This window comes from Microtus ochrogaster, chromosome 6 (genome assembly GCF_000317375.1).
Source record: "Microtus ochrogaster isolate Prairie Vole_2 chromosome 6, MicOch1.0, whole genome shotgun sequence".
NCBI classification, from domain to species: Eukaryota; Metazoa; Chordata; class Mammalia; order Rodentia; family Cricetidae; genus Microtus; species Microtus ochrogaster.
In genome coordinates, this window is record NC_022013.1 from 86,989,501 (window position 1) to 87,008,871 (window position 19,371).

General features: G+C 36.0%; 1 protein-coding gene across 4 annotated transcripts in view; it reads left to right on the plus strand.

The window, feature by feature from the left end:
• Nucleotides 1–25: 25 nt before the first annotated feature.
• The window catches only part of Akt3 (AKT serine/threonine kinase 3), a 235,551-nt gene continuing 216,205 nt past the window's right edge, over nt 26–19,371 (plus strand). For 2 of the 4 annotated variants that reach the window (XM_013346981.2, XM_026779836.1), the window contains exons 1-2: nt 26–103; nt 9,496–9,662. In XM_013346981.2, the coding sequence (XP_013202435.1) occupies nt 9,617–9,662 (46 nt within the window). In that variant the 5' untranslated portion in view covers nt 26–103; nt 9,496–9,616. Of the gene's footprint in view, nt 104–700; nt 779–7,327; nt 7,427–9,495; nt 9,663–19,371 lie in introns of those variants that run through there. The other 2 variants (XM_026779835.1, XM_013346982.2) reach the window with 2 other exon arrangements.

Genomic DNA, 19,371 nt, shown 5'->3' on the forward strand with positions numbered 1-19,371 from the left:
GCTCCCTGCCCTCTCCCCACCCAGCTCTCCTCCCCCCGCCCCCCCCGCTCCATCCTCCGCCACCGCCCGAGCAGCTGCGGGGCTGCCGCCGCCGCCTTTGCAGGTAACAGCCGCCGCCCCCAGCTCTCGCCCCCCCTCCCCGCCTCGTCGAACTCCCCGAGGGCTCCGCGGCTCCCTCCCTGCCTCCCTCGGGAGGGGGCGGCGGCAACGCGGGTGGGTGAGGCGGGGGCGTCTGGGTGTCACCGCGGCCGCCGGGGGCGTGGGTGGGGGACCGGCTTTCCCCCTCCCTCCGGAGGCTTGGGGGCTATGGGTGTGGAGGTGGAGGCCGGGGGATGCCCGGCGTGGGTGACACCGACACCCCCTCGCTTGGGGGGGGGCGGGGGAACGGTGGCTGTACGCGGGCGGCCGGGGAGGGGGTGTTCCCGGCCTAGCGGTACCGTGTGCTGCGTGTCTGGGTCGTACGGCCCGGCGCCCTAGGGCTCTGCTTCGCTCGAGCCCAGCCTCTTCACCCTTAACTCGCCCGGCTGCACGGCAAGGGGAGGGGGCGGCGGGCCGGGGCGGGGGGCGGCGGCGAGGTTATGTAACGCCAGCAGCCGGTGGCGAGTCGGTGTTTGGGTTGGGGGGAGGGGCCGTCTGCGCATGTGGCGGGAGTGCGGGCGAGGATGCACCGGCGTCCCCGGGGTCTCCTTCCTTCTCCCGTTACCCACCCCACCTCGCCGCACCCCGCCGGCGCCCGGGAGAGGACGGTGCTGATGGGGTGCGGGTGTGCTTGTGCGAGGTGGGTAACGTGCAAGTCTGTGTTTTTAATAGTAGTGGGGTTTTGATCCGCTAGGGAGTTGTGTGCTAAGAATAGAAATGTGCGGAAGATGCTGGGTTTGGCTGATCCACTGATGCTGTCGCTGGCGGCGACGGCGGCGGCTCAGGCTGCAAGTAAACAAACCAGCTTCTTCCTTGTCCACCTCCTCCGCCTCCTGCGCATCGGTCTGCATCAGCCATGATGCTGGGGAGGCCCTTTAGAAGCCCGAAGTTGAAGCTTAGGCTGGTGACAATGATAGCCCTGGTGCCGAGGCGGGGTCGCCCCTTGTGTGGGATTTCCTGGGAATCTACACTTAGGTTAGAGATAACTGACTCACTTTAGGGCCAGGCTTTTACAGTAGTGATGTTTACTGTTATCTTTAGAAAGCAGGAAAAAAAAATGCTTACCCATAAGTTAAAGCTTGGATTCTCTCATATCTCCATCAAAAGAATGTTATGAAAATAAAACTCAGTTCACCAGTGTGATTTTGGTTAAAAACATTGATGGATTGTAATTGATAAAGTTTACAGGTAGAAATTCAACAATAAAACCTGTGAATCTGTATCGGTTAATTTCTGTTATTGATAGAGTCATCACACGTTTGGTGTGTTCTGAAAGGGATACAGCACAAGGACTTCATATGTAATACATTGACAGTTGTCTCAGATCATCAGTTTAGACATGTGTTCCGTAGTTGGTAAAGCACGCTCATATTTTTTAGTAGAAATATAAATTTCTAAGCAGCCACTTCATTTGCTTATGGTAGATACTCCTGTTAAGTTATATATTCAACGTAGGAAAAAGTAGAAAAAGCCAAAGGTGGAAGCGTCCAATAAATATGGTTCAGGGCATGAAGATGGGTCTGAATAGTCCAGAAGACGGTTGTTTAAAACATTTTTAAAAAGTATCTTCATGAATTACTGGTTTTCCAGATTGTATGACCAGAAACTGCGTTCAAGGTGCAGGTCAAGACTAGATTTTGTTCCTTTTGTCATTATGAAATCTTGATTCTATTTAATAACTTTATGAAAAACAGAGATGACCCTAGTATCTTGAGGTCCTAATTTTAAAGTGTCATTTGAATGTGACAAATTTGGATGAATGTAGGTGTAGGGTTTTGTTTGTGTTTGTTTTGTATATTTGCAGTAGCATGTTTTCTTAGTTTTTAAAAGTTATTACTACAAAAATTATGAAATTTGTTATTCATTTTCCCCTACAGTTAGGTTTTCTGTAATGATGAGTGAATAGTTTTCAACTTAAAATTATTTTTCTTTAACTTTAACATTGGTAGTTTTGCATTGTATATGAAAGAATACTTGAAAATTTTTGGATTTTTTTATATTTGTAATTGTATTTTTTGTGATTTTGGAATAGAGGGGTTTCCCTGTGTAGCTTAGGTGTCTATGAAACTAACTCTGTAGCCTAGGCTGGCCTGCTAGGGATCCTCCTGCCCCAGCCTCCTGAGTGTTGGGATTATAGGTGTGTGCCAACAGTACAAGCTTGTATATGTAATTTTTCAGCTAAAACATTTTAAGTAAGGTTCAATTCACTGTATAAATAGTAAGATGAGGATTGTGCTTTGGAGGGGTAAGGTTTTAGCACTTCATTCAGAAGATACCATCATTAAAGTTTGTTTTGTAGAACTGTGCATCTAAAGTCTTTTGATTAAAGTTCAGAGACAAAGCATGATTTCAGTGTAGGGGTTTAGGAATTTTAAACTCCAGGTTTTGATTTTAATGTGAAAATTTCTAAATTCTTAGGCTTCTTCATAAAGGTGAACTTGTCTCATACATTGTTTACAAGTTTAGCTTTTAATTAAACTTTGCATATTTTTATGAAGAGATAACTAATAATACTTTACTTTGTAGTATCTATAAGTTCAAGACTTTATCCCTGGGATGAAAAGGTGATTCCTGTTAATGTGTTAATTGGATCTGAGTCATAATTTAGTAAGATCTTGGCTTTATAATGATTAAGTTTATAGCATTAAAAAGAAGACCAATTTGGGATAGTTTTGAATTTCTACAATTAAATGCAAGGCCAAAAATTACTTTTTATTTGGTTAATTTTATATTTGATTGCATTTTCAAGTTACCTTGAATTAATAACACAACTATTTTTAATGGAAGGTTTGTGTTAATATTTAAAAGTTGCTGTTGAGTGCCATATTTCAGCATCCTCTGCATTCTTAGTTTTGGTTTAATGCAGCATATTCTTTTCTAAGGTAGACTACTATTAACAGATGTGTCATTAAAGTCTTTAATATCTGATATTACTAGACTTAGTTTCCAGTTAATTCTAGCCACTAACCCCTGAGCACTTGCCATGTGCCAGGTATTGCTATGTACTTTAATATTGTAATTCATCTAATCTTCGGAGCAATCTTGATGCACTTTTGAAAGTGAACTTTACATAAGAAACACTCCATACAGCATAAAAATCATTTCATTTAAAATTTCCTATTCTAAAACACTTTGTTTGTACTCATTCTTAGAGTCCACAGTGACATTGCTAAATTATGTATGTGTGTATATATATATAATTATATCATGATCTATCTATACTATAAAAAGTTCCACAGGATCAAGTTAATATAGTTTTAAAAGCTGTATTGATTAAACTGCTAATATTTCTTTCATTTTAGTTTCAAATAAATACCTCAACTGTTTACATAGTTTATTGTGGCATCTTTCATCAAATTTGAAGTACATTTACTTCTCCTAGGAAATCTTCAAATAGTTGGAGAATAGATTAATATGCCTTTTGGCTTATAAATGTGCTTTTAGTTCTTAAAAAACTATTCAAATATACTTATTTAAAAATTATTGCGTTAATGTACTTTGTATTTCTAAATGGGTAATTTTTCTTGTATTCTGAAAGAAAATTAAAAAGGTTTTCTAGAAGAAAACAAAAGATGTTTAGAGGAGAATTTATCTCTTCTATATTAAGAAAGTTTCTGACTATATCTGGATATCTGGGAGTTTTAAACAGGAAGGTAGAATTTAGCCAATAATGGAGATTAGTCCAGATTTGGTTTGAGTTGAATGCCTGCCTTCTTGATGCTTTGTTTTAACTGTATATTAAATTTTGAGGATAGGAGCTGTACATAATCATGATTGTCATCTGCAATGCCACTTCTGTATGAAGTCAATTGTAGATTTCAATGTGAAGAATCCTAAATATCAGCTATGAAAAAGCTATCGAATATGTAATGCTACATTTCCTTTGTGGCTAAGGAAATTGAGACACAGAGAATTAAAGGGACATTATCAGTACCAGTCTGAGGGAAGCAGAGTTGAAAATAGTTAATAAAGTTTTTTGGTCTGTCTGTTGCTTTTTCTAAAGAAAACTTTAAGAAGAACTTTGCCAGGGATTCTAATCCTGGGGGGAAAATCTGCCAGTAATTCTTGATGTTTAGTGGACTAGAGATAGGTTTTATGTGTGTACATTAAGTACTTCCATTTTACAGTTGAGAGGTGCCTGAAGCAGATTTTAGAATTCTGTGTGTATATTGAATTAAATGGCCAGTTGAGCCAGTGTTCTTTAGTAGCCCTAAGTTATCATAGGTGTCTTTATATACAGTTAAGCAACGTTTTACGTTAGAAGTAAAAGGGGCTGTCTTAATAGCTTTTTTATTGGTTTATATGAAGCAGAGGATAAACATATCAGTGTTTGAAGTCAGAATATTAGGTACATCACCTAGCACAAGCTTTTTAATAATGGACATGTTGAGATGTACATTGGTTGAGATTGTACTTTGATGTAGAGAAAAAGAGGAAAATGCTTTTTTTAATGTGTATTTTTGTTTATAGAGTTGGTTTTTAAGAATTAACAATTTGAAAGGTCTGACGGTTTGTCAAAAAGTTTCAGGTTTTAGGAAAAAAACTACAGTGTTATTACTGTATTTTGAATAGAGCTTATAGGGTAACAACTCCAAGTAGGAACAGGTTATTCAAAATACCAAGACAAATTGTTTTGAATTTCATTTCCACTTCAGTGTGTTTACTTTTCCTGCATATATTTTTGAAAGTTTGATATAGCCTTGTGTATTTGTCCTGGTATATACATTAATTTCTTCTCTTTTTTTGGGGGGGATCAAAAGCAGGTTGTTTATCGTACCAGCTTTCACAGATTCTCCCTTTTAATGCTTTTATTTTGAGCCATGGTCTCACCAAGTGGCCCAGACTAACCTTGAACTTGCTATACTTATCAGACTAGCCTCAAACTTGTGATCCCCCTGCCTCAGCCTCCAGAGTAGCTGGGATTGCAGTCATGTGCTACATCCTGGCTTAGATTTTCTTATGATATACTTACTAAAATCTGAAACTACATAGAATCTAAAGTAGTTCTTCTTGCTCATCATTTATGTTTTAAAATATCAGTTGTTAAAATTAAATTCTTTTATTAATTCAGTTTGGCTATCATAAAGTCTAAAATGATAGCATGGAACCTTACAGCCAAAGATCAACTATAGTTTAAAGAAAGTTATTATGGGTTTTAATTTAGAAATAAGCATGTATGAAGCCAGGTTTGACGGATCACGTCTTTAATCCCAGCACTTGGGGGTTTGAGTCAGGTTCAAGGACACTTCCTCATACTTAGTGAGCTCCAGGATTGTCAGGCCTACAGGTCTCAGAGATCCCCCTTCTCCCCCCCCGCCCAAAAAAAAGAGGTAGCTGACATACAGGAAATTATTTACATATGAACTTTGCACTTACTTGTATGAAAGAGAATTACTGTGTCTTTTCACTTGTATGAAAGAGAATTACTGTGTCTTTTCACTTGTATGAAAGAATTACTGTGTGCTTTTCAATCTAAGTTTAGTTTTATGTTAGTTCATTTGTGATAGTTTTCTTGATACTTTTATTTTCTTTGGTTTACTTTAAAACATTTTGTTAATTACATTTGACAGTTTATATTTTGTTATTTCGTATAATGCAGATGAAACTGATGGAAGACATTAATTGCAGATGATTACTTTTATTGATTTTCCCTGTGTGTGGCAACTGTGGGAAATACTGTCATTATTGCTCTTGGCCACACTTTTCTTAGGTTCATAATTAAGAATCCAATAGGGGTTATAAATGAAAGATCTTGGATAGCAAATATATAATAGGCTTGAGAAAGATTTAAGATGCTATTTTAGTTCTTGTCACTGAGTAGACAGTATATACATATATATTATAATTTATTGACTGAATAAGTATTGGTATAGTTCACATTTTTTGAGTGAATGACATTCTAAAGCATGTTTGATATTATTGCTTTAAATTGCATGACTGGTTGCTGAAGTCTTGAAAATTATTTAAAGCATCAATAAGAAAATCTTTGATAATGAATAATTTTAAGTACATTAAGGTTTCTTTTATTTGGAGTTGAAAATTGATGATCTTAACACAAAGTGATTTAAAATGTCAAGAAAAAATAGGGTAGTTTTAATGTAGTCTAGTCCTTGCACTTTATGGAAGGCCATAGGAAACATGACTTAACATACAGGAATTTTAATTACATATAACCGCTTCCACAATGTTTAAACTTACTTTTGTTTTAAAAATGGCAACTTGCCATTTTCCCTGTTGACTTACTAAACTTGTTTACATAGCTTATTCTTTATTATCTAAAGCTGTTACATCTTTGTTCATTCATCTACTTATTCACTAATTCTGTATTTGTTGAATAAGTGCCAGGCACAGTCAAATTGCTTTAATAATTTACATTGTGATTCAGTAGAATTAAAGATGGGAAAGGTTTTGTATATTATAAAATGATATTCAGATGAAGTTATTATATTCTCTGATAGTGAATCATGAATGAAAATAACTTTACTACTGAATTCACTATGAGTTTTGTATGTACCTTTTTATAAGTGATAAAAAATTAGATTATCTTGCACTAAAATATTTAATTCAATAAACTTAAAAATAAACCAAATTTTATGTTTGCACAGAGCATATTTCTACAAAAGTTACTATGGGAGGAGGGTCAAGTTTGCTTTACCATTGGAAACAGGTGACAGAACTTTAGCTCATCTTGTGGACTAGTGTTTATGGAAATGTGGGTGACTTAACAGGAGACTAGATGACTGGAACAGGAGCATTGCCACTTAGGAAATCAAACCAGAGGATATGTTTATTGTTTAGGAGCCAATAGCATTGCTTTTACATATTAAAGACAGCCTTTCCTGCTAATCTAATGATTACATTTTAAAAATTATCTTTAATGAAAATACCATTTTAGCTTTTAGATACAAGAACAGGTTTTAAAACTGAAAGTTGTGGTTATAGGTAAAATTTGATAACTTGTTTCAAATGCGATGGAATAAGACCACCTCTAACAATTAGGTGCAGTGGCCCTAATAAAGTTTGTAAAACTTGCTGCTTTAATGTACATTTTAAAAGCTTTTTTAAAAACATATATTCATTGATTGTTCCCTCCCTTCCTCCCTCCTCCCTCCCTTCTTTCCTCCCTTTCCCTTCCGTGCCTCTCCTTCCCTATCTCTTTTTTTTTTTTTTTTGTCTCTCTCTGTCCAAGAAATTAGTTTTCAGAAACAGGTCCATTATAAAATAAGATTATTTGATTTGATTGATCTCGTTGAATTTCAGGAAGACTTCCATCCTCTCAGTGTTCTTGGTAAGGGTATTCCAACACATTTTACTTTAATTGGAAGTATCTCTTGGATATATTGTTTTTGATATTATCCTAATATTTATTCTACTTCTATTCCCAAGAATGATATAAATTCTCTTTTGTCCAGATTGTATAGTTTTATAATGAGAAAAATAAACAATCTTACTAGAAATTGAGCTCATTTGTCTAAATAGTACCAGTGAGAAGAGCTGAGTGCAGCTATGATGATGACATCATTTTGCACTAGTCTTTTCCAGTATTTACTTAAAGTTCTTTATACAATATACAGAGTTAACCCTTTGATTTAGCTATATAATATGCAGTTACTTGGGTTTTTCAGATATGATCCCAATCAAACTCAAATGATGTTTGAATGCTATACTTTAGGGCTTTTATTTATTTTTTGTTCTGTTTTTAATGTGAAGTGGGTATTGCTTTAAATAATGTGACTTTTCTCCTGGCAGTATTCATTGTGGGAATTGCTGGTGGTAAATTATATCTTATTTTAGAATATTTAATGTTAGGAGAGATGTGTCAGGAGGACAGAATTATAAAATTTCCCCAAAGTTACCTGAACAAACGATTTATTTTTTCCAAATCTTTTAATTTAATGTTCTTTCAAACAATCATCATTTTGGGAAAGAGACCCAGATTGCAGTCTTTATTCTGCGGCAACAGGTCCCCATGATTATGCTTTTGAGTAGTTCTGCCCTTTCTCCTATGTATTGCACGTAACATATTTGTATAGCCCATGACAGGGTGGTCTTCTATTGAGCCATATAGCCTTTGTCAGATTGTTCAGAGAATGTTTAGTTTTAATCACTGATTGATAAAAAGTTAGGCTTCACATATAATATGTGTTGGAGGAAAACTTATAATTTAGTTCAGTACTAGCTGGGAATCTAACATTGAATTTAATGCTGTGTATTATTTATGAAAACCCAACTTCATAGAGTAATATAGTTACTCTAGATATCCGTTTTTGTTTTTTTTTCTAGTTACCTAGAGTTCATGCTGTTTGTCCTTGGCCACCTAACACCAGCATATCTAGTCCATATTTTTGCAAATGTAGAAGCAATTTTTTTCTTAGATTGATAGGGATAATAATAAATAGTTCATTAAGCTTATTGTCATATATATATACACACATATATATATATATATAAAAGCCTTTTTACTCCGAATTTATCATATAAAGACCCAGGGCATACATTTCTACTGTTTGTCTTAGAAAACACTCTATTTCTTTTTGAGCAATTCTGTTTTTTTTTTTATATTACAGATACAGTTGCATTGAAACCTGTCATATTTTTGAATTTACAAATTTCCTAAAACATTTTATTCCATAAATTTGGCTCATCTTTTACATGTAGAGTTTTGAAATGAAGAGAGCAGACTTCAGAGTCAGGCATTCTGAATTCAGAACTTAGCTCTATAGTTTACTACCTTGAAGTCTAGCAAGTTACCTTTTCTCTGTGAGTCCCAGTTTTTTCCATTCTGTGAAATTAATAATGCCCTAATACAGTTGTGAAGATGATCAGATTATGATAGATGAGCAGTTAGTTATTGTCATGTCTTTTTTACTTCATATTACTTTTGTTTCAGTTTCTTTATCTAACAAAAAATTACTAAATGTTGTGTACTTAATGTAATCTACCTGAAATATTTTTAGAGCAAGGTGGATTATATAAACATTAGTTTCGTGGCACATTTTACTTTACATAAAGTACTTTGATATAACTATCTGAAATTAGAGGGATTTGAGCCACTTAACTTTTATTCTTTGTCCCGTCATTTCAGTATATGTTCTAAGACATGCTGTTTGTTTGTGTAGGTCTGACATGGTTTTGTCAGGACATTTTATCCAGTCACTGTCATGTCACATTTGTCACAAGACCAGAGCAGTGTCGTCATTACAGAGCTGTTCAGTAAATAAGCCCCTCATGTGTGAAGAGTTAGACTTTGTGACGTCAGGTCAAATGAAGGCATTTACAAAGGCTTAGTTGTTTGTGATTGCTATGTGAGTTCAAGAATGGGGAAAAAAGAAACTCTTCTTCAATACTTCCTTCCAGGCTGAGTCATCACTAGAGAGTGGGAAGTGCAGCAGCAGCAGCCACAGCAAAGAATCCAAATCCTAAAACTGATCCTGCAAAGCATCATTTCTCCAAGTTGGGGGCTCAGAGGGGAGCCATCATGAGCGATGTTACCATTGTGAAAGAAGGTTGGGTTCAGAAGAGGGGTAAGTTAAGTGCTGAACAGCGAGTGTGTCCTGAGAGCTGATCAAGTAAATGCTGATGTGCTGTCTAAGAAAGAAATAATGCTCAACATGTAGGCTAGAAATTTGCTTATTGGGAATTTCCTCCTAATTTTGATTTTTTTTAGTTTGTAATTATGATACTAGATTTTATATGCACACATGTGAGTACTGTATTTTTCTGTGGTATCTTCATATTCTACAGACTTTACAGAATTACTTAACATACAGAAAAGGACTCTTGTGTCTGTATAATATAATATACTTAGGTAAAAATACTCTATTGAGTCAATTTGTATGGTGGTAGAAAGGAAGGGAAAGCTTAGTCCATACACTGTTGAATTGTTGAACAGGCCCATAAATTAGGTAAGTTAAAGCTATGATGTAACTTCAAATGTGGAGAGTGATTTTTTGTGTTTAATTTGGTATTTCTTGTTTATATTATCTACTTTTACTTTGTATTTCTTGTCCATTTTTTAGATAAATACATCATTTTTATTATTAAATAGCCTATGTAAAATTTAGTTTATAATCTGAGTGATCACCACCTTATATCATCTTTATGTTTATTAGAGATCTAGTCCTTTAGGCTGGATGCTCAGCCACTTTATCTGTCTACCTGCATGACCAATCAAATAGGATGAGGGATGCTTTTGAGTCCTATATTTTTGTTAACTAAGGTACCTCTCAAACATTACTTTTCATATTCTTTGGAGATCTTTGGTTAATATCTATGCTAAAAAGCCAAATGTATTATGGAATTTTTAAATAGGCCTCATTAAGTTGTATAGCATTTTAATGAGTTATGTCTAATATTTATGGTGATGCAGCAAACACTACAGTCCTCATACATGTCCATCACTCTATAAAAGTTTATTTCTGCATCTTTTTGGTTCAGTGCTTCTCTTTCAACCTTGACAACCACCTCATGTGCTGTCTGTTACTATAATTATGCTTTTCTAAGATTTCAGTTCAATGGACTCTTGAAATCCACAGTCTTTGGTGTCTGGTTTCTTTCCTGTACATACTTGAGTGCTTTATCCATGTGGTATATGTGAGAAGTAGGATTCTGAGGTGTGGAAATAAAGTTCTTCATTTATTTGTTTATTTCTAATTCTCTTTTTGAAACAGAATCTTACTTTATACCCAAGGTCATGTAGCTCAGGTAGTCATCCAACTTGATGACCTTCCTGCTAAGCATCTTGAGTACTGGGATTATAGGCAAGTCACTCACTTCTGCCTTTATCCTTTTAATACTTGGTAGAAATTTGGACTGTCTCTGAATATTATGAATAAACTTTTTATGACCATTGAGTACATGCCTTCTTAAAATATATTTCCATTTGTTTTGGGTAATAACCTAAGATAAGATTTTGGGCTATATGGGTAAGTGCCTGTTTAAATTTATAAAATTGTCAATTTGTTTTCCAAAGTGACTGACTGTAGTGATATATTTTTTTGTGTGTGTTTTAACAGATAAAGCTTGCCTGAAGATCAGAGTGCAGAGCTAAGGCCCTAGAGGCCAGGGAGTGGTGGCTCACACCTTTAATTCCAGAATTTGGGAGGCAGAGATAGAGGGATCTCTTGTTAGTTCAAGGCTATCTGTCTAAAACAGAAGCAGAGCGCACACAAAGGTGATCCCAGCACTTGAGAGGTGGAGAAGGGAGTGATCTGGCTGGACAGAGAGAGGAATACAAAGTGGAAGGAGATAAGAGCTCAGTGCTGTCGGAGGAGACAGTCTGAGGACAGGATTGCTTCTTTGGTCTGAACATTGGTAGATATTAAAGGTCTCTCTAGTGGCTGGCTGTATTGCTTCTCTCATCCTTCAGCTCCCACCGCCTTTTTTCTGACTCTGGGTTTTATTAGAATTCCTGCTACAACTGACCTTCGATGTTAACTTTTTTCTTTTGTTCTTATGTATTTGGAAAGCATTCAGATTGCAGTGCTGTGAATTTTTTTCTTTCTTTTTTCTTTCTTTTTTTTTTTTTTTTGGTTTTTCAAGACAGGGTTTCTCTGTGGCTTTGGAGCCTATCCTGGAACTAGCTCTTGTTGACCAGGCTGGTCTCGAACTCACAAAGATCCGCCTGCCTCTGCCTCCCGAGTGCTGGTATTAAAGGCGTGTGCCACCACCGCCCAGCTGAATTCGTTTTCTCTTAACTAGTTTATATTCTCTTTCTTTGGTAGGGAAAGGGAAGAGAGAAGATGGCAAATCATTTAAGCCTTCAAAATTTTTCTTTATTAGTTCCTAAAATCTGGTTTGTAAGACTGTCGTAAGGCCCAAAGGAGGTAATGACTATGGATATCTTTATATTCCTGTCTGTCTAAGGCCCAAGGCCTTGAGTATTTTTAATTAACCACATCTTTTCTGAAATACTATGATGGAAGGTTGGTGTTTAGTCTGTAGACTATATAATAGAAAACAAAGAAAATGGTATGCAAGAAATTCTGTTGTTCCTATACTGGACAGAGAATCACACATACTCTGTGTGTCTGTGTGTTTGTCTGTGAATCCGTGTTTATGTTTGTTGAGAAGTAGTGACCATCTGAACATAATGTGAGGATGTGAGTAAGTACTCAGGTGTCAAATGAAATGTCAGACGTTTCTGTGCTTTATCTCTTCAGTTGGTTCCTGTCTTTAGAGAAAATCATTGTAGCGTCCGCTGGCCCATTTTCCCATCCATCCATCCATCCATCTATCTAATCTTTTTGAGACAGTTTCTCTGGCTGTCCTGGAACTCACTTTGTAGACCACGCTGACCTCAAACTCAGAGAGATCCTCCTCTGCTTCCCGAGTGCTGGACTTGAAGGTATGCGCCATGACTGCTCAGCTGTAAACTTTATCTTTAATTTTTGTGTTGATCAGTAGCCTAATTGTGCATACAATACACAGTACTTTATTTTTGAATAACTGTTTTTATATAATCTGGTGTCTTTGTTATGAAAATGGAAAAAAAATTAACTTGGGAGACCCATTTACCTTTTCCTTTTTGTTTTGTTGCCTTTATGGCTAAAACTTAGATGTTGGACCAGCACCTTTGAGAACATTATCTCTAAATTTGCTTTTGTAAACTGTGTCTTGAATTCCTAATATTCCCTTTATGGATTGTATTGTCTATATATAATATTTATTGTTTATTGCCAAGGTTTATAGTAGTTAAACTGCTATAACTGAAAAGCAAAGAACATTTATGATATTCTAAAGATAAAAGGGACTTTTTTTTGTAGCTTCTCAGTTCTCAAAATTATGTCTTTCTATGGTTTGCGTCATGATTTTTGTAACTTTTTTTTCTTTCCTTTTATGGCTTTTGAGACAAGGTCTGACTGTATATCCCAAATGTGATGTGGGAGCGTCATATATCAATCTGTTGATTTCATTGGTTAAGGAATAAAGAAACTGCCTAGGCCCCTTGATAGGCCAACCCTTAGGTGGGTGGAGTAAACAGAACAGAAGGCTGGGAGAAAGAAGCTGAGTCAGGGAGTCGCCATGGTTCTCCCACTCCAGACAGACACAGGTTAAGATCTTTCCTGGTAAGCCAGCTCGTTAGCTACATGGATATTAGAAATAGAAATGGGTTAGATTAATATGTAAGAGCTAGCCAATAAGAAACTGAAACTAATGGGTCAAGCAGTGTTTAAAAGAATACAGTTTCCGTGTAATTATTTCCGGCATAAGCTAGCTGTGGGGGCGGCCGGATGCTGGGGACGCAGCCCCGCCGCTCCTATTTCAACACAAATGGACCTTCAACTTGTGTTCTTCCTGCCTCAGTCTCCCAAGTTTGGAATTGTACGTATTGGTGACAATGCCTGTCTTTTTCTTGAACATTCTTAGGTCTATGTTTCTCCCCTGCTGGTTGAAAAACATATGCTTTATTCATTGATTGTTTTGCTTTTTAATCCCAATATGCGAAGTACTAATGTACTGTTTTCTGGGTATGATAGCACCATGTCATTCTCTATTAAGCTACATGCGTCCTTGGATCTCATATTGTTATTATTTTGTTTTGAACTCATTTCACAGTTTCCTACAATGTCTCCTAAGTTGATACATGTTTTCAGGAGTAATGTGTATGGGTGTTTGCCAGTGTAATATTTAAAACTGTCCTTTTGACTTTCATGTCTGGTACATTTCTTGGCTGGGTTTAAATTCACATTTAAATTGCCTTCATTCAGAACTTTGAAGGCTGCATTTGTTTGCCTTTAATAACCAGTTTTATTGAGGAGCGGTGTGATGGTGTGGTGGCTCATGAATGTTTCTTTGCGGAAAATCCACTTTTGTTCTATGGAACCTGTTGATGCTTCTGTGTCTTTGGAATAATGAAATTAAAGGAGGGTGAATTAGAGTCTCATTTTTTGCTCATTGTCTTAAAAGATTTAGTGGACAGTTTGAATATGAAAGTTTAGGTCAGCCTTTCTGTAGTGGGTTTTCTTTTTCCATATCTTTTTTTTCTCTTGTGTATTCTCTTACTTTCTAGAACTTCTAAATCAATTTGATAAGTAAAAACATTCATTTTCCATGTCTTTCTAGGAAAGAGAAGTATTTTCTTGGACGTTTTATTGACATTGCATTTTCTTCCAGTGTGTTACTGAATAATTTCAGTAATTCATATTTCTAGAAATTCTTTGTAGTGAATAGTTACTTTTATAATAGTTTAGAACACTAAGTTTTATTTCGAGTTTTCCTCCTCTTTCAGTTAAGTATTCCACTTTGTTAATTATCATTTTTTTCTTGGTGGTGGTTTCTTTTAGGTGTCTCGTGATACTGTTTATACAGTTATGAGAAAAAATTGTGATACTGGTAGTGCTCTCTCATTTTATTTATTTATTTATTTTTTACAATTTTCTTGGTATTTTTGGCAACTAAGTGTGCCGAGTTAGAATTTGTGATGTAATTAACTAAATTCTTGAAAGCATTATTTGAAACTCTAGAGTAAATAAATTCTGGCATCCCCCACTATTTGTTCTTCTAGACAATTTCAGTACTGTTTGAATAATAATTTCATGTTTCAGTCAAACATATTTCATAATGTACACTGTTGCTTGGCTTTCATTTGGCTCCAAGAATTTCTCTTCCCGAAAGCATTGTTATTTACCCTGGACAGATAATTATAACTTGAACCCTGGTGTATTTGTTTGGAGATATCTGTCTCCTTTACATTATAGTGTGTTTTTAAGCATTATTAGGTATCACTGTAGAGAATTGTATTAAAATTACTTACTATAGTGACTAAAATATAAAAAAATGAAGTTAAATTCATTGCTGAGAATGTTGCTTCCAGGTTGTTCAGTGGTAGAGCACATGTTTCCAATACTGGAAACAAATGGTAATATAGTTTTTAGTTTGAGTATTAGTTTTATTTCTCCATATATTAGAATATATATATTTGAATCAGTTCTTGATTATCTAACTTCTTTCTAGATACTATCTGTTTTTATTTGTACCTTTAATGTAAGTTGATTTTTCAGTAAATAACTTCACAGACAATGGGGAAAAGGTGCTAAATAGTGATATTCGTATAGGATAAGTGCTTTCTTAGTCTTGTTGTTAGAGATTTATCAATAATGAAACTGTCCTGTGGAGTTTTCTGTAGCATTTGAAGATGATTCAGATGACATACAAACTTGACATTGCTAGCGTAGAATGGATAGTTATTGCATAGCATAGACTAAGTTAATATCTGTATTTTCCTCTGAGGTGGACCTAAGGATCACTTTTCAGCTTGGTTTTATATTAGCATAGTAACTACCTGTGTATTTAACAAATTCTTACTGATAATGTTCTGGGTGACTCCAAACCTTAAAAGCTAAATAGTGAATTTTGCTTTTGTGTTTTTTCAGTTTATTATAACTACTGGTAATATTTGCCATGTAGAAACACATAGTACACTAGTACAATAGGAAATTTCAACAATTTAAAAAGATTTTAAATGGTAAATTAAATAAGCTGCAATAATAATAGTGTTTTACAATTTTTAAATATTTTAAATAATCTTGTTTCTTAAAAACCTAAATGTTTTAGCCTACTTTTTAATTCCACAGTAAAATACCTGAAATAAGCCACTTTGTAAAAAGAAGATGTTTGTTTAGTTTATTTACTAGTTTGGAGGCTCAAAGGCATGGCAGCTACATGTACTTAACTCTGTTGAAAGTTCCCTGTCAGGTATCAGATGGTAACTGAGCACGCAAACCATCACATTTGGAGACAGACGACAGGGAGAGGACAAGAGAGACCATGCTGTAGTATGAGCTGTGGGCTTCTTCCCACAGCCCGGCTCCTGGCCGCCTGGCTAGCTTATACCCCGAAATAACAACACACAAACTGTATTCTTTTAAACACTGCCTGGCCCATTAGTTTCAGTCTCTTAACCCATTTCTATTAATCTATGTAGCACCACGAGGTGCGCTTACTAGGAAAGATTCAGCATGTCTGACCTGGTGGCTGGCTGCATCACGTCTGCCCTGGAGAGAGCTGCATGGCATCTGAGCTCACTTCCTCTTCCTCCCAGCATTCTGTTCTGTTTGCTCTGCCTATCTAAATTTTAACCTATCAGGGTCAAGGCAGTTTCTTTATTTAACCAAAGACCTTCCTCCATCACCATGCTTTGTATCTGGCTTTTTCTTTTGCACCACCAACCAGCTCCAAAATCATGACATGTAGACTTAACTAGTTTTAAATGCTTGGCCTAGCTTAGGCTCTCTTTTCTGACTAGCTCTTTTAACTTAAATTAACTTGTTCTTTTTATCTACCTTTTGCCTCAAGGCTTTTTACTTTTCTTTCCTTCTGTTTATCTTACTTTCACTGCTACTCCTGTCTGACTTATTGGTGTCTGCCTGGCTTCTGGCCTAGGTGTCTCCCTTGTTCTCTCTGCTTTTCCTTCTTTCATTCTTTCCTTTGCTCAAGCCTAGATATTTCCTTCTGTTTATTCTCTCTGCCTGACAGTCTCACCTATCCCTTTCCTGCCTAGTTATTCAGCTTTTTATTAGACCAGTCATGTGCCTTAGGCAGGCAAGGTGAAATAGATGTAAAACATGTTTACATACATATACATTCTTACATTGTTAAAGAAATGTAGCATAAAAAAAAGTAACACACCTTTACAAAAAGTAATATTCTGAAGCATCAAATGGAACACATCTTTGCCTAGTTAAAATAGTATTTTACAACAGTACTTTTTTTTTTATAATCATTGTCTTACAAGAACTAAAGGGGTCTCATGAGAATAACCCAACAAGAGCATGCCCCTAGTGACCCTGAGGACTTCTCTTCAGGCGTCACTCTCAAAGCATTTATCATATCTCTAAACTGCTACCATGGGACCAAACCTAACATCACAAAGAATGCTTGGGTGACTCTTATCATACCCCAAGTATAGCACTAAGTAATAATTTATGAATGTAGAAAGTCAGTTCTTTGGTAACAAATTAGGAATCTTAGTAGTCAATTAATATATAATGTGACTTTTGGGACATTAATACAAATTTAAGAGATAACTTATTGAAAACATTTTGTTTGATGAAATGCTAGTGTGAATTTGTTATACCTGTTCATTATTTTAATTTTTTTTAACAGATTGAACCTTCTTGTTGTTACTCTTTTGTAACCAGTTGTGCCTTCAAATAACCATTTTTGTTATTTAGCTTGTATTTATAATATCCATAATCTCTGTCAATGGAATATGTTGTAATAGCGGTGGTGCTGCGTTCCCAGCACCCAGGCCGCCTGGCTAGCTTATGCCCCGAAATAACAACACACAAATTGTATTCATTTAAACACTGCTTGGCCCATTAGCTCTAGCCCTTACTGGCTAATTCTGTTATCCCAATCAACCCATCTCTAATAAATTGTGTAGCATTGGTCTTACCGGGAAAGATTCAGCATGTCTGACCTGGCGGCTTGCTCCATCGCGTCTGCTTCAGAGAGCAGAGCTATTGCGTCTGCCCTGGAGAGGGGAGCATGGCGTCTCTGAGCTCACTTCCTCTTCCTCCCAGCATTCTGTTCTGTTTACTCCACCCACCTATGTTCTAACCTATCAGGGCAAGCAGTTTCTTTATTTAATTAACCAGTGACCTTCCTCCATCAGGAATACTTGTCTTACATTCTATGAAATGGTTTAGTTAAAGTAGATTTGGTAATGTAAATATTTTATCTCTTAATTGTCTCATAGGAGCTAAATCCTGTTATGCACAATACACTGTAGTAACATAAGGATTGTGAGCAGGTTATGTTGTGATTTGTGGAGTTGTGATCTAATAAAATTACATAATTTGTTTAATGGAAAGCAAAACAAAAATTTTTTAGGTGCAAAAATCTGAGAGCCTTTCTTTGTACATGTGTTCCTTTGTTCATGTTTTATTTATGAAGTAACTTTAGAAAATAGTTTACAAAGTGGTTAAAGAGAAAGAAAATAACGTGATTTCCTGTTTACTACCTAGCAGCAGGGCTTTCCCATAGAGAGCGGATAGCTGTGATGGTGACTGTGTAAACCACATTTCAGGTTAGAGAGACGTTATAACAGTTGAAGTTACCAAACAATGAGTTTTCTCTTCTACATCTCCCGTAGCCAGGATTGGCCTTGAACTTGCACTACAGTGAGACTGGCTTTGAACTTCACTCCTGCCTCTACTTCCTGGGATTACATGTGTGCACCACTACTAAGTTTAAATTCATTTTCTAAAGACTTTGAAATTTAGAGACTTAATGTATTTGTAATCTGGAATTTTTCTCACAGTTTTCATACGCTTATTTTGAAAATTGTAAGCAAGAAAGCCTAATAGAGAAAACCATCAAGTGATAAGCTCTCATACACATTCTGGGGTTAAGGAATTGTGAAATTGCTATGATACAGACATATACTTGTTTCCAATTAAGAGTGTAATCATTCAGTTTACTTACAAATATTAGTTTGTTTTCAGTGTGCACAAGGCAAATTTACCAGGGAAATATATCTCTATTTCTTCATGTTAAAGATTTTCTTCCTATAATGTCAAATTATCTGTTAAGAACCAGAATTCTTTTTCTTGTTTCTACAATTCAGATATAGCCATCTTAAGGCCCGTGGGGTGTGTGTGACTGAGTATAGCTGTAAACACTGCTCAATATTATAAGCTTAATTAAAATATGAGGATTTTTTTTGTAATTTATGCAGTTTGCAAGTGAATTTTGTAGATGACAAAATCATGTTGCAATATCTAAAGGTTGGACATTCCTCCATGTCTTTTCATTTCTTTTTCTGGCCATATTTTACTGGGCAGGGTCTCTACTACAATGCTCAATAAAAGTGGTGATGGTGTATTTTTGGCCTTCTCATTTTAATAGGAGAATGCATTTTACCACCAAATCCTCAAGCTGTTGCTTCTCCAATTTTGCTATTTGTCAGGCTGCATTCCTTTTTCCTGTGCTGAGTTTTATGAATTTGTTTCCCACTTTTCCCAAAATATTTTATTGTTACTATGGTTGTATTTCAGAATGACCATAATTCACACATTAATATATTAAAATAAAAATGGTTATTAATGTGTGAATTAAGATCATTCTGGAATAAATCCCATTTGAACAAGATGCATTTAAAATATGTTCCAAATTTGGATTTAATAATAGCCTATTTAGGTTCACCAATTGTAGTCTCCATGACCCTTATTTATGGCTAGAAACCAATTATGAGTGAGTACATCCCATGTTCATCTTTTTGGGTCTGGG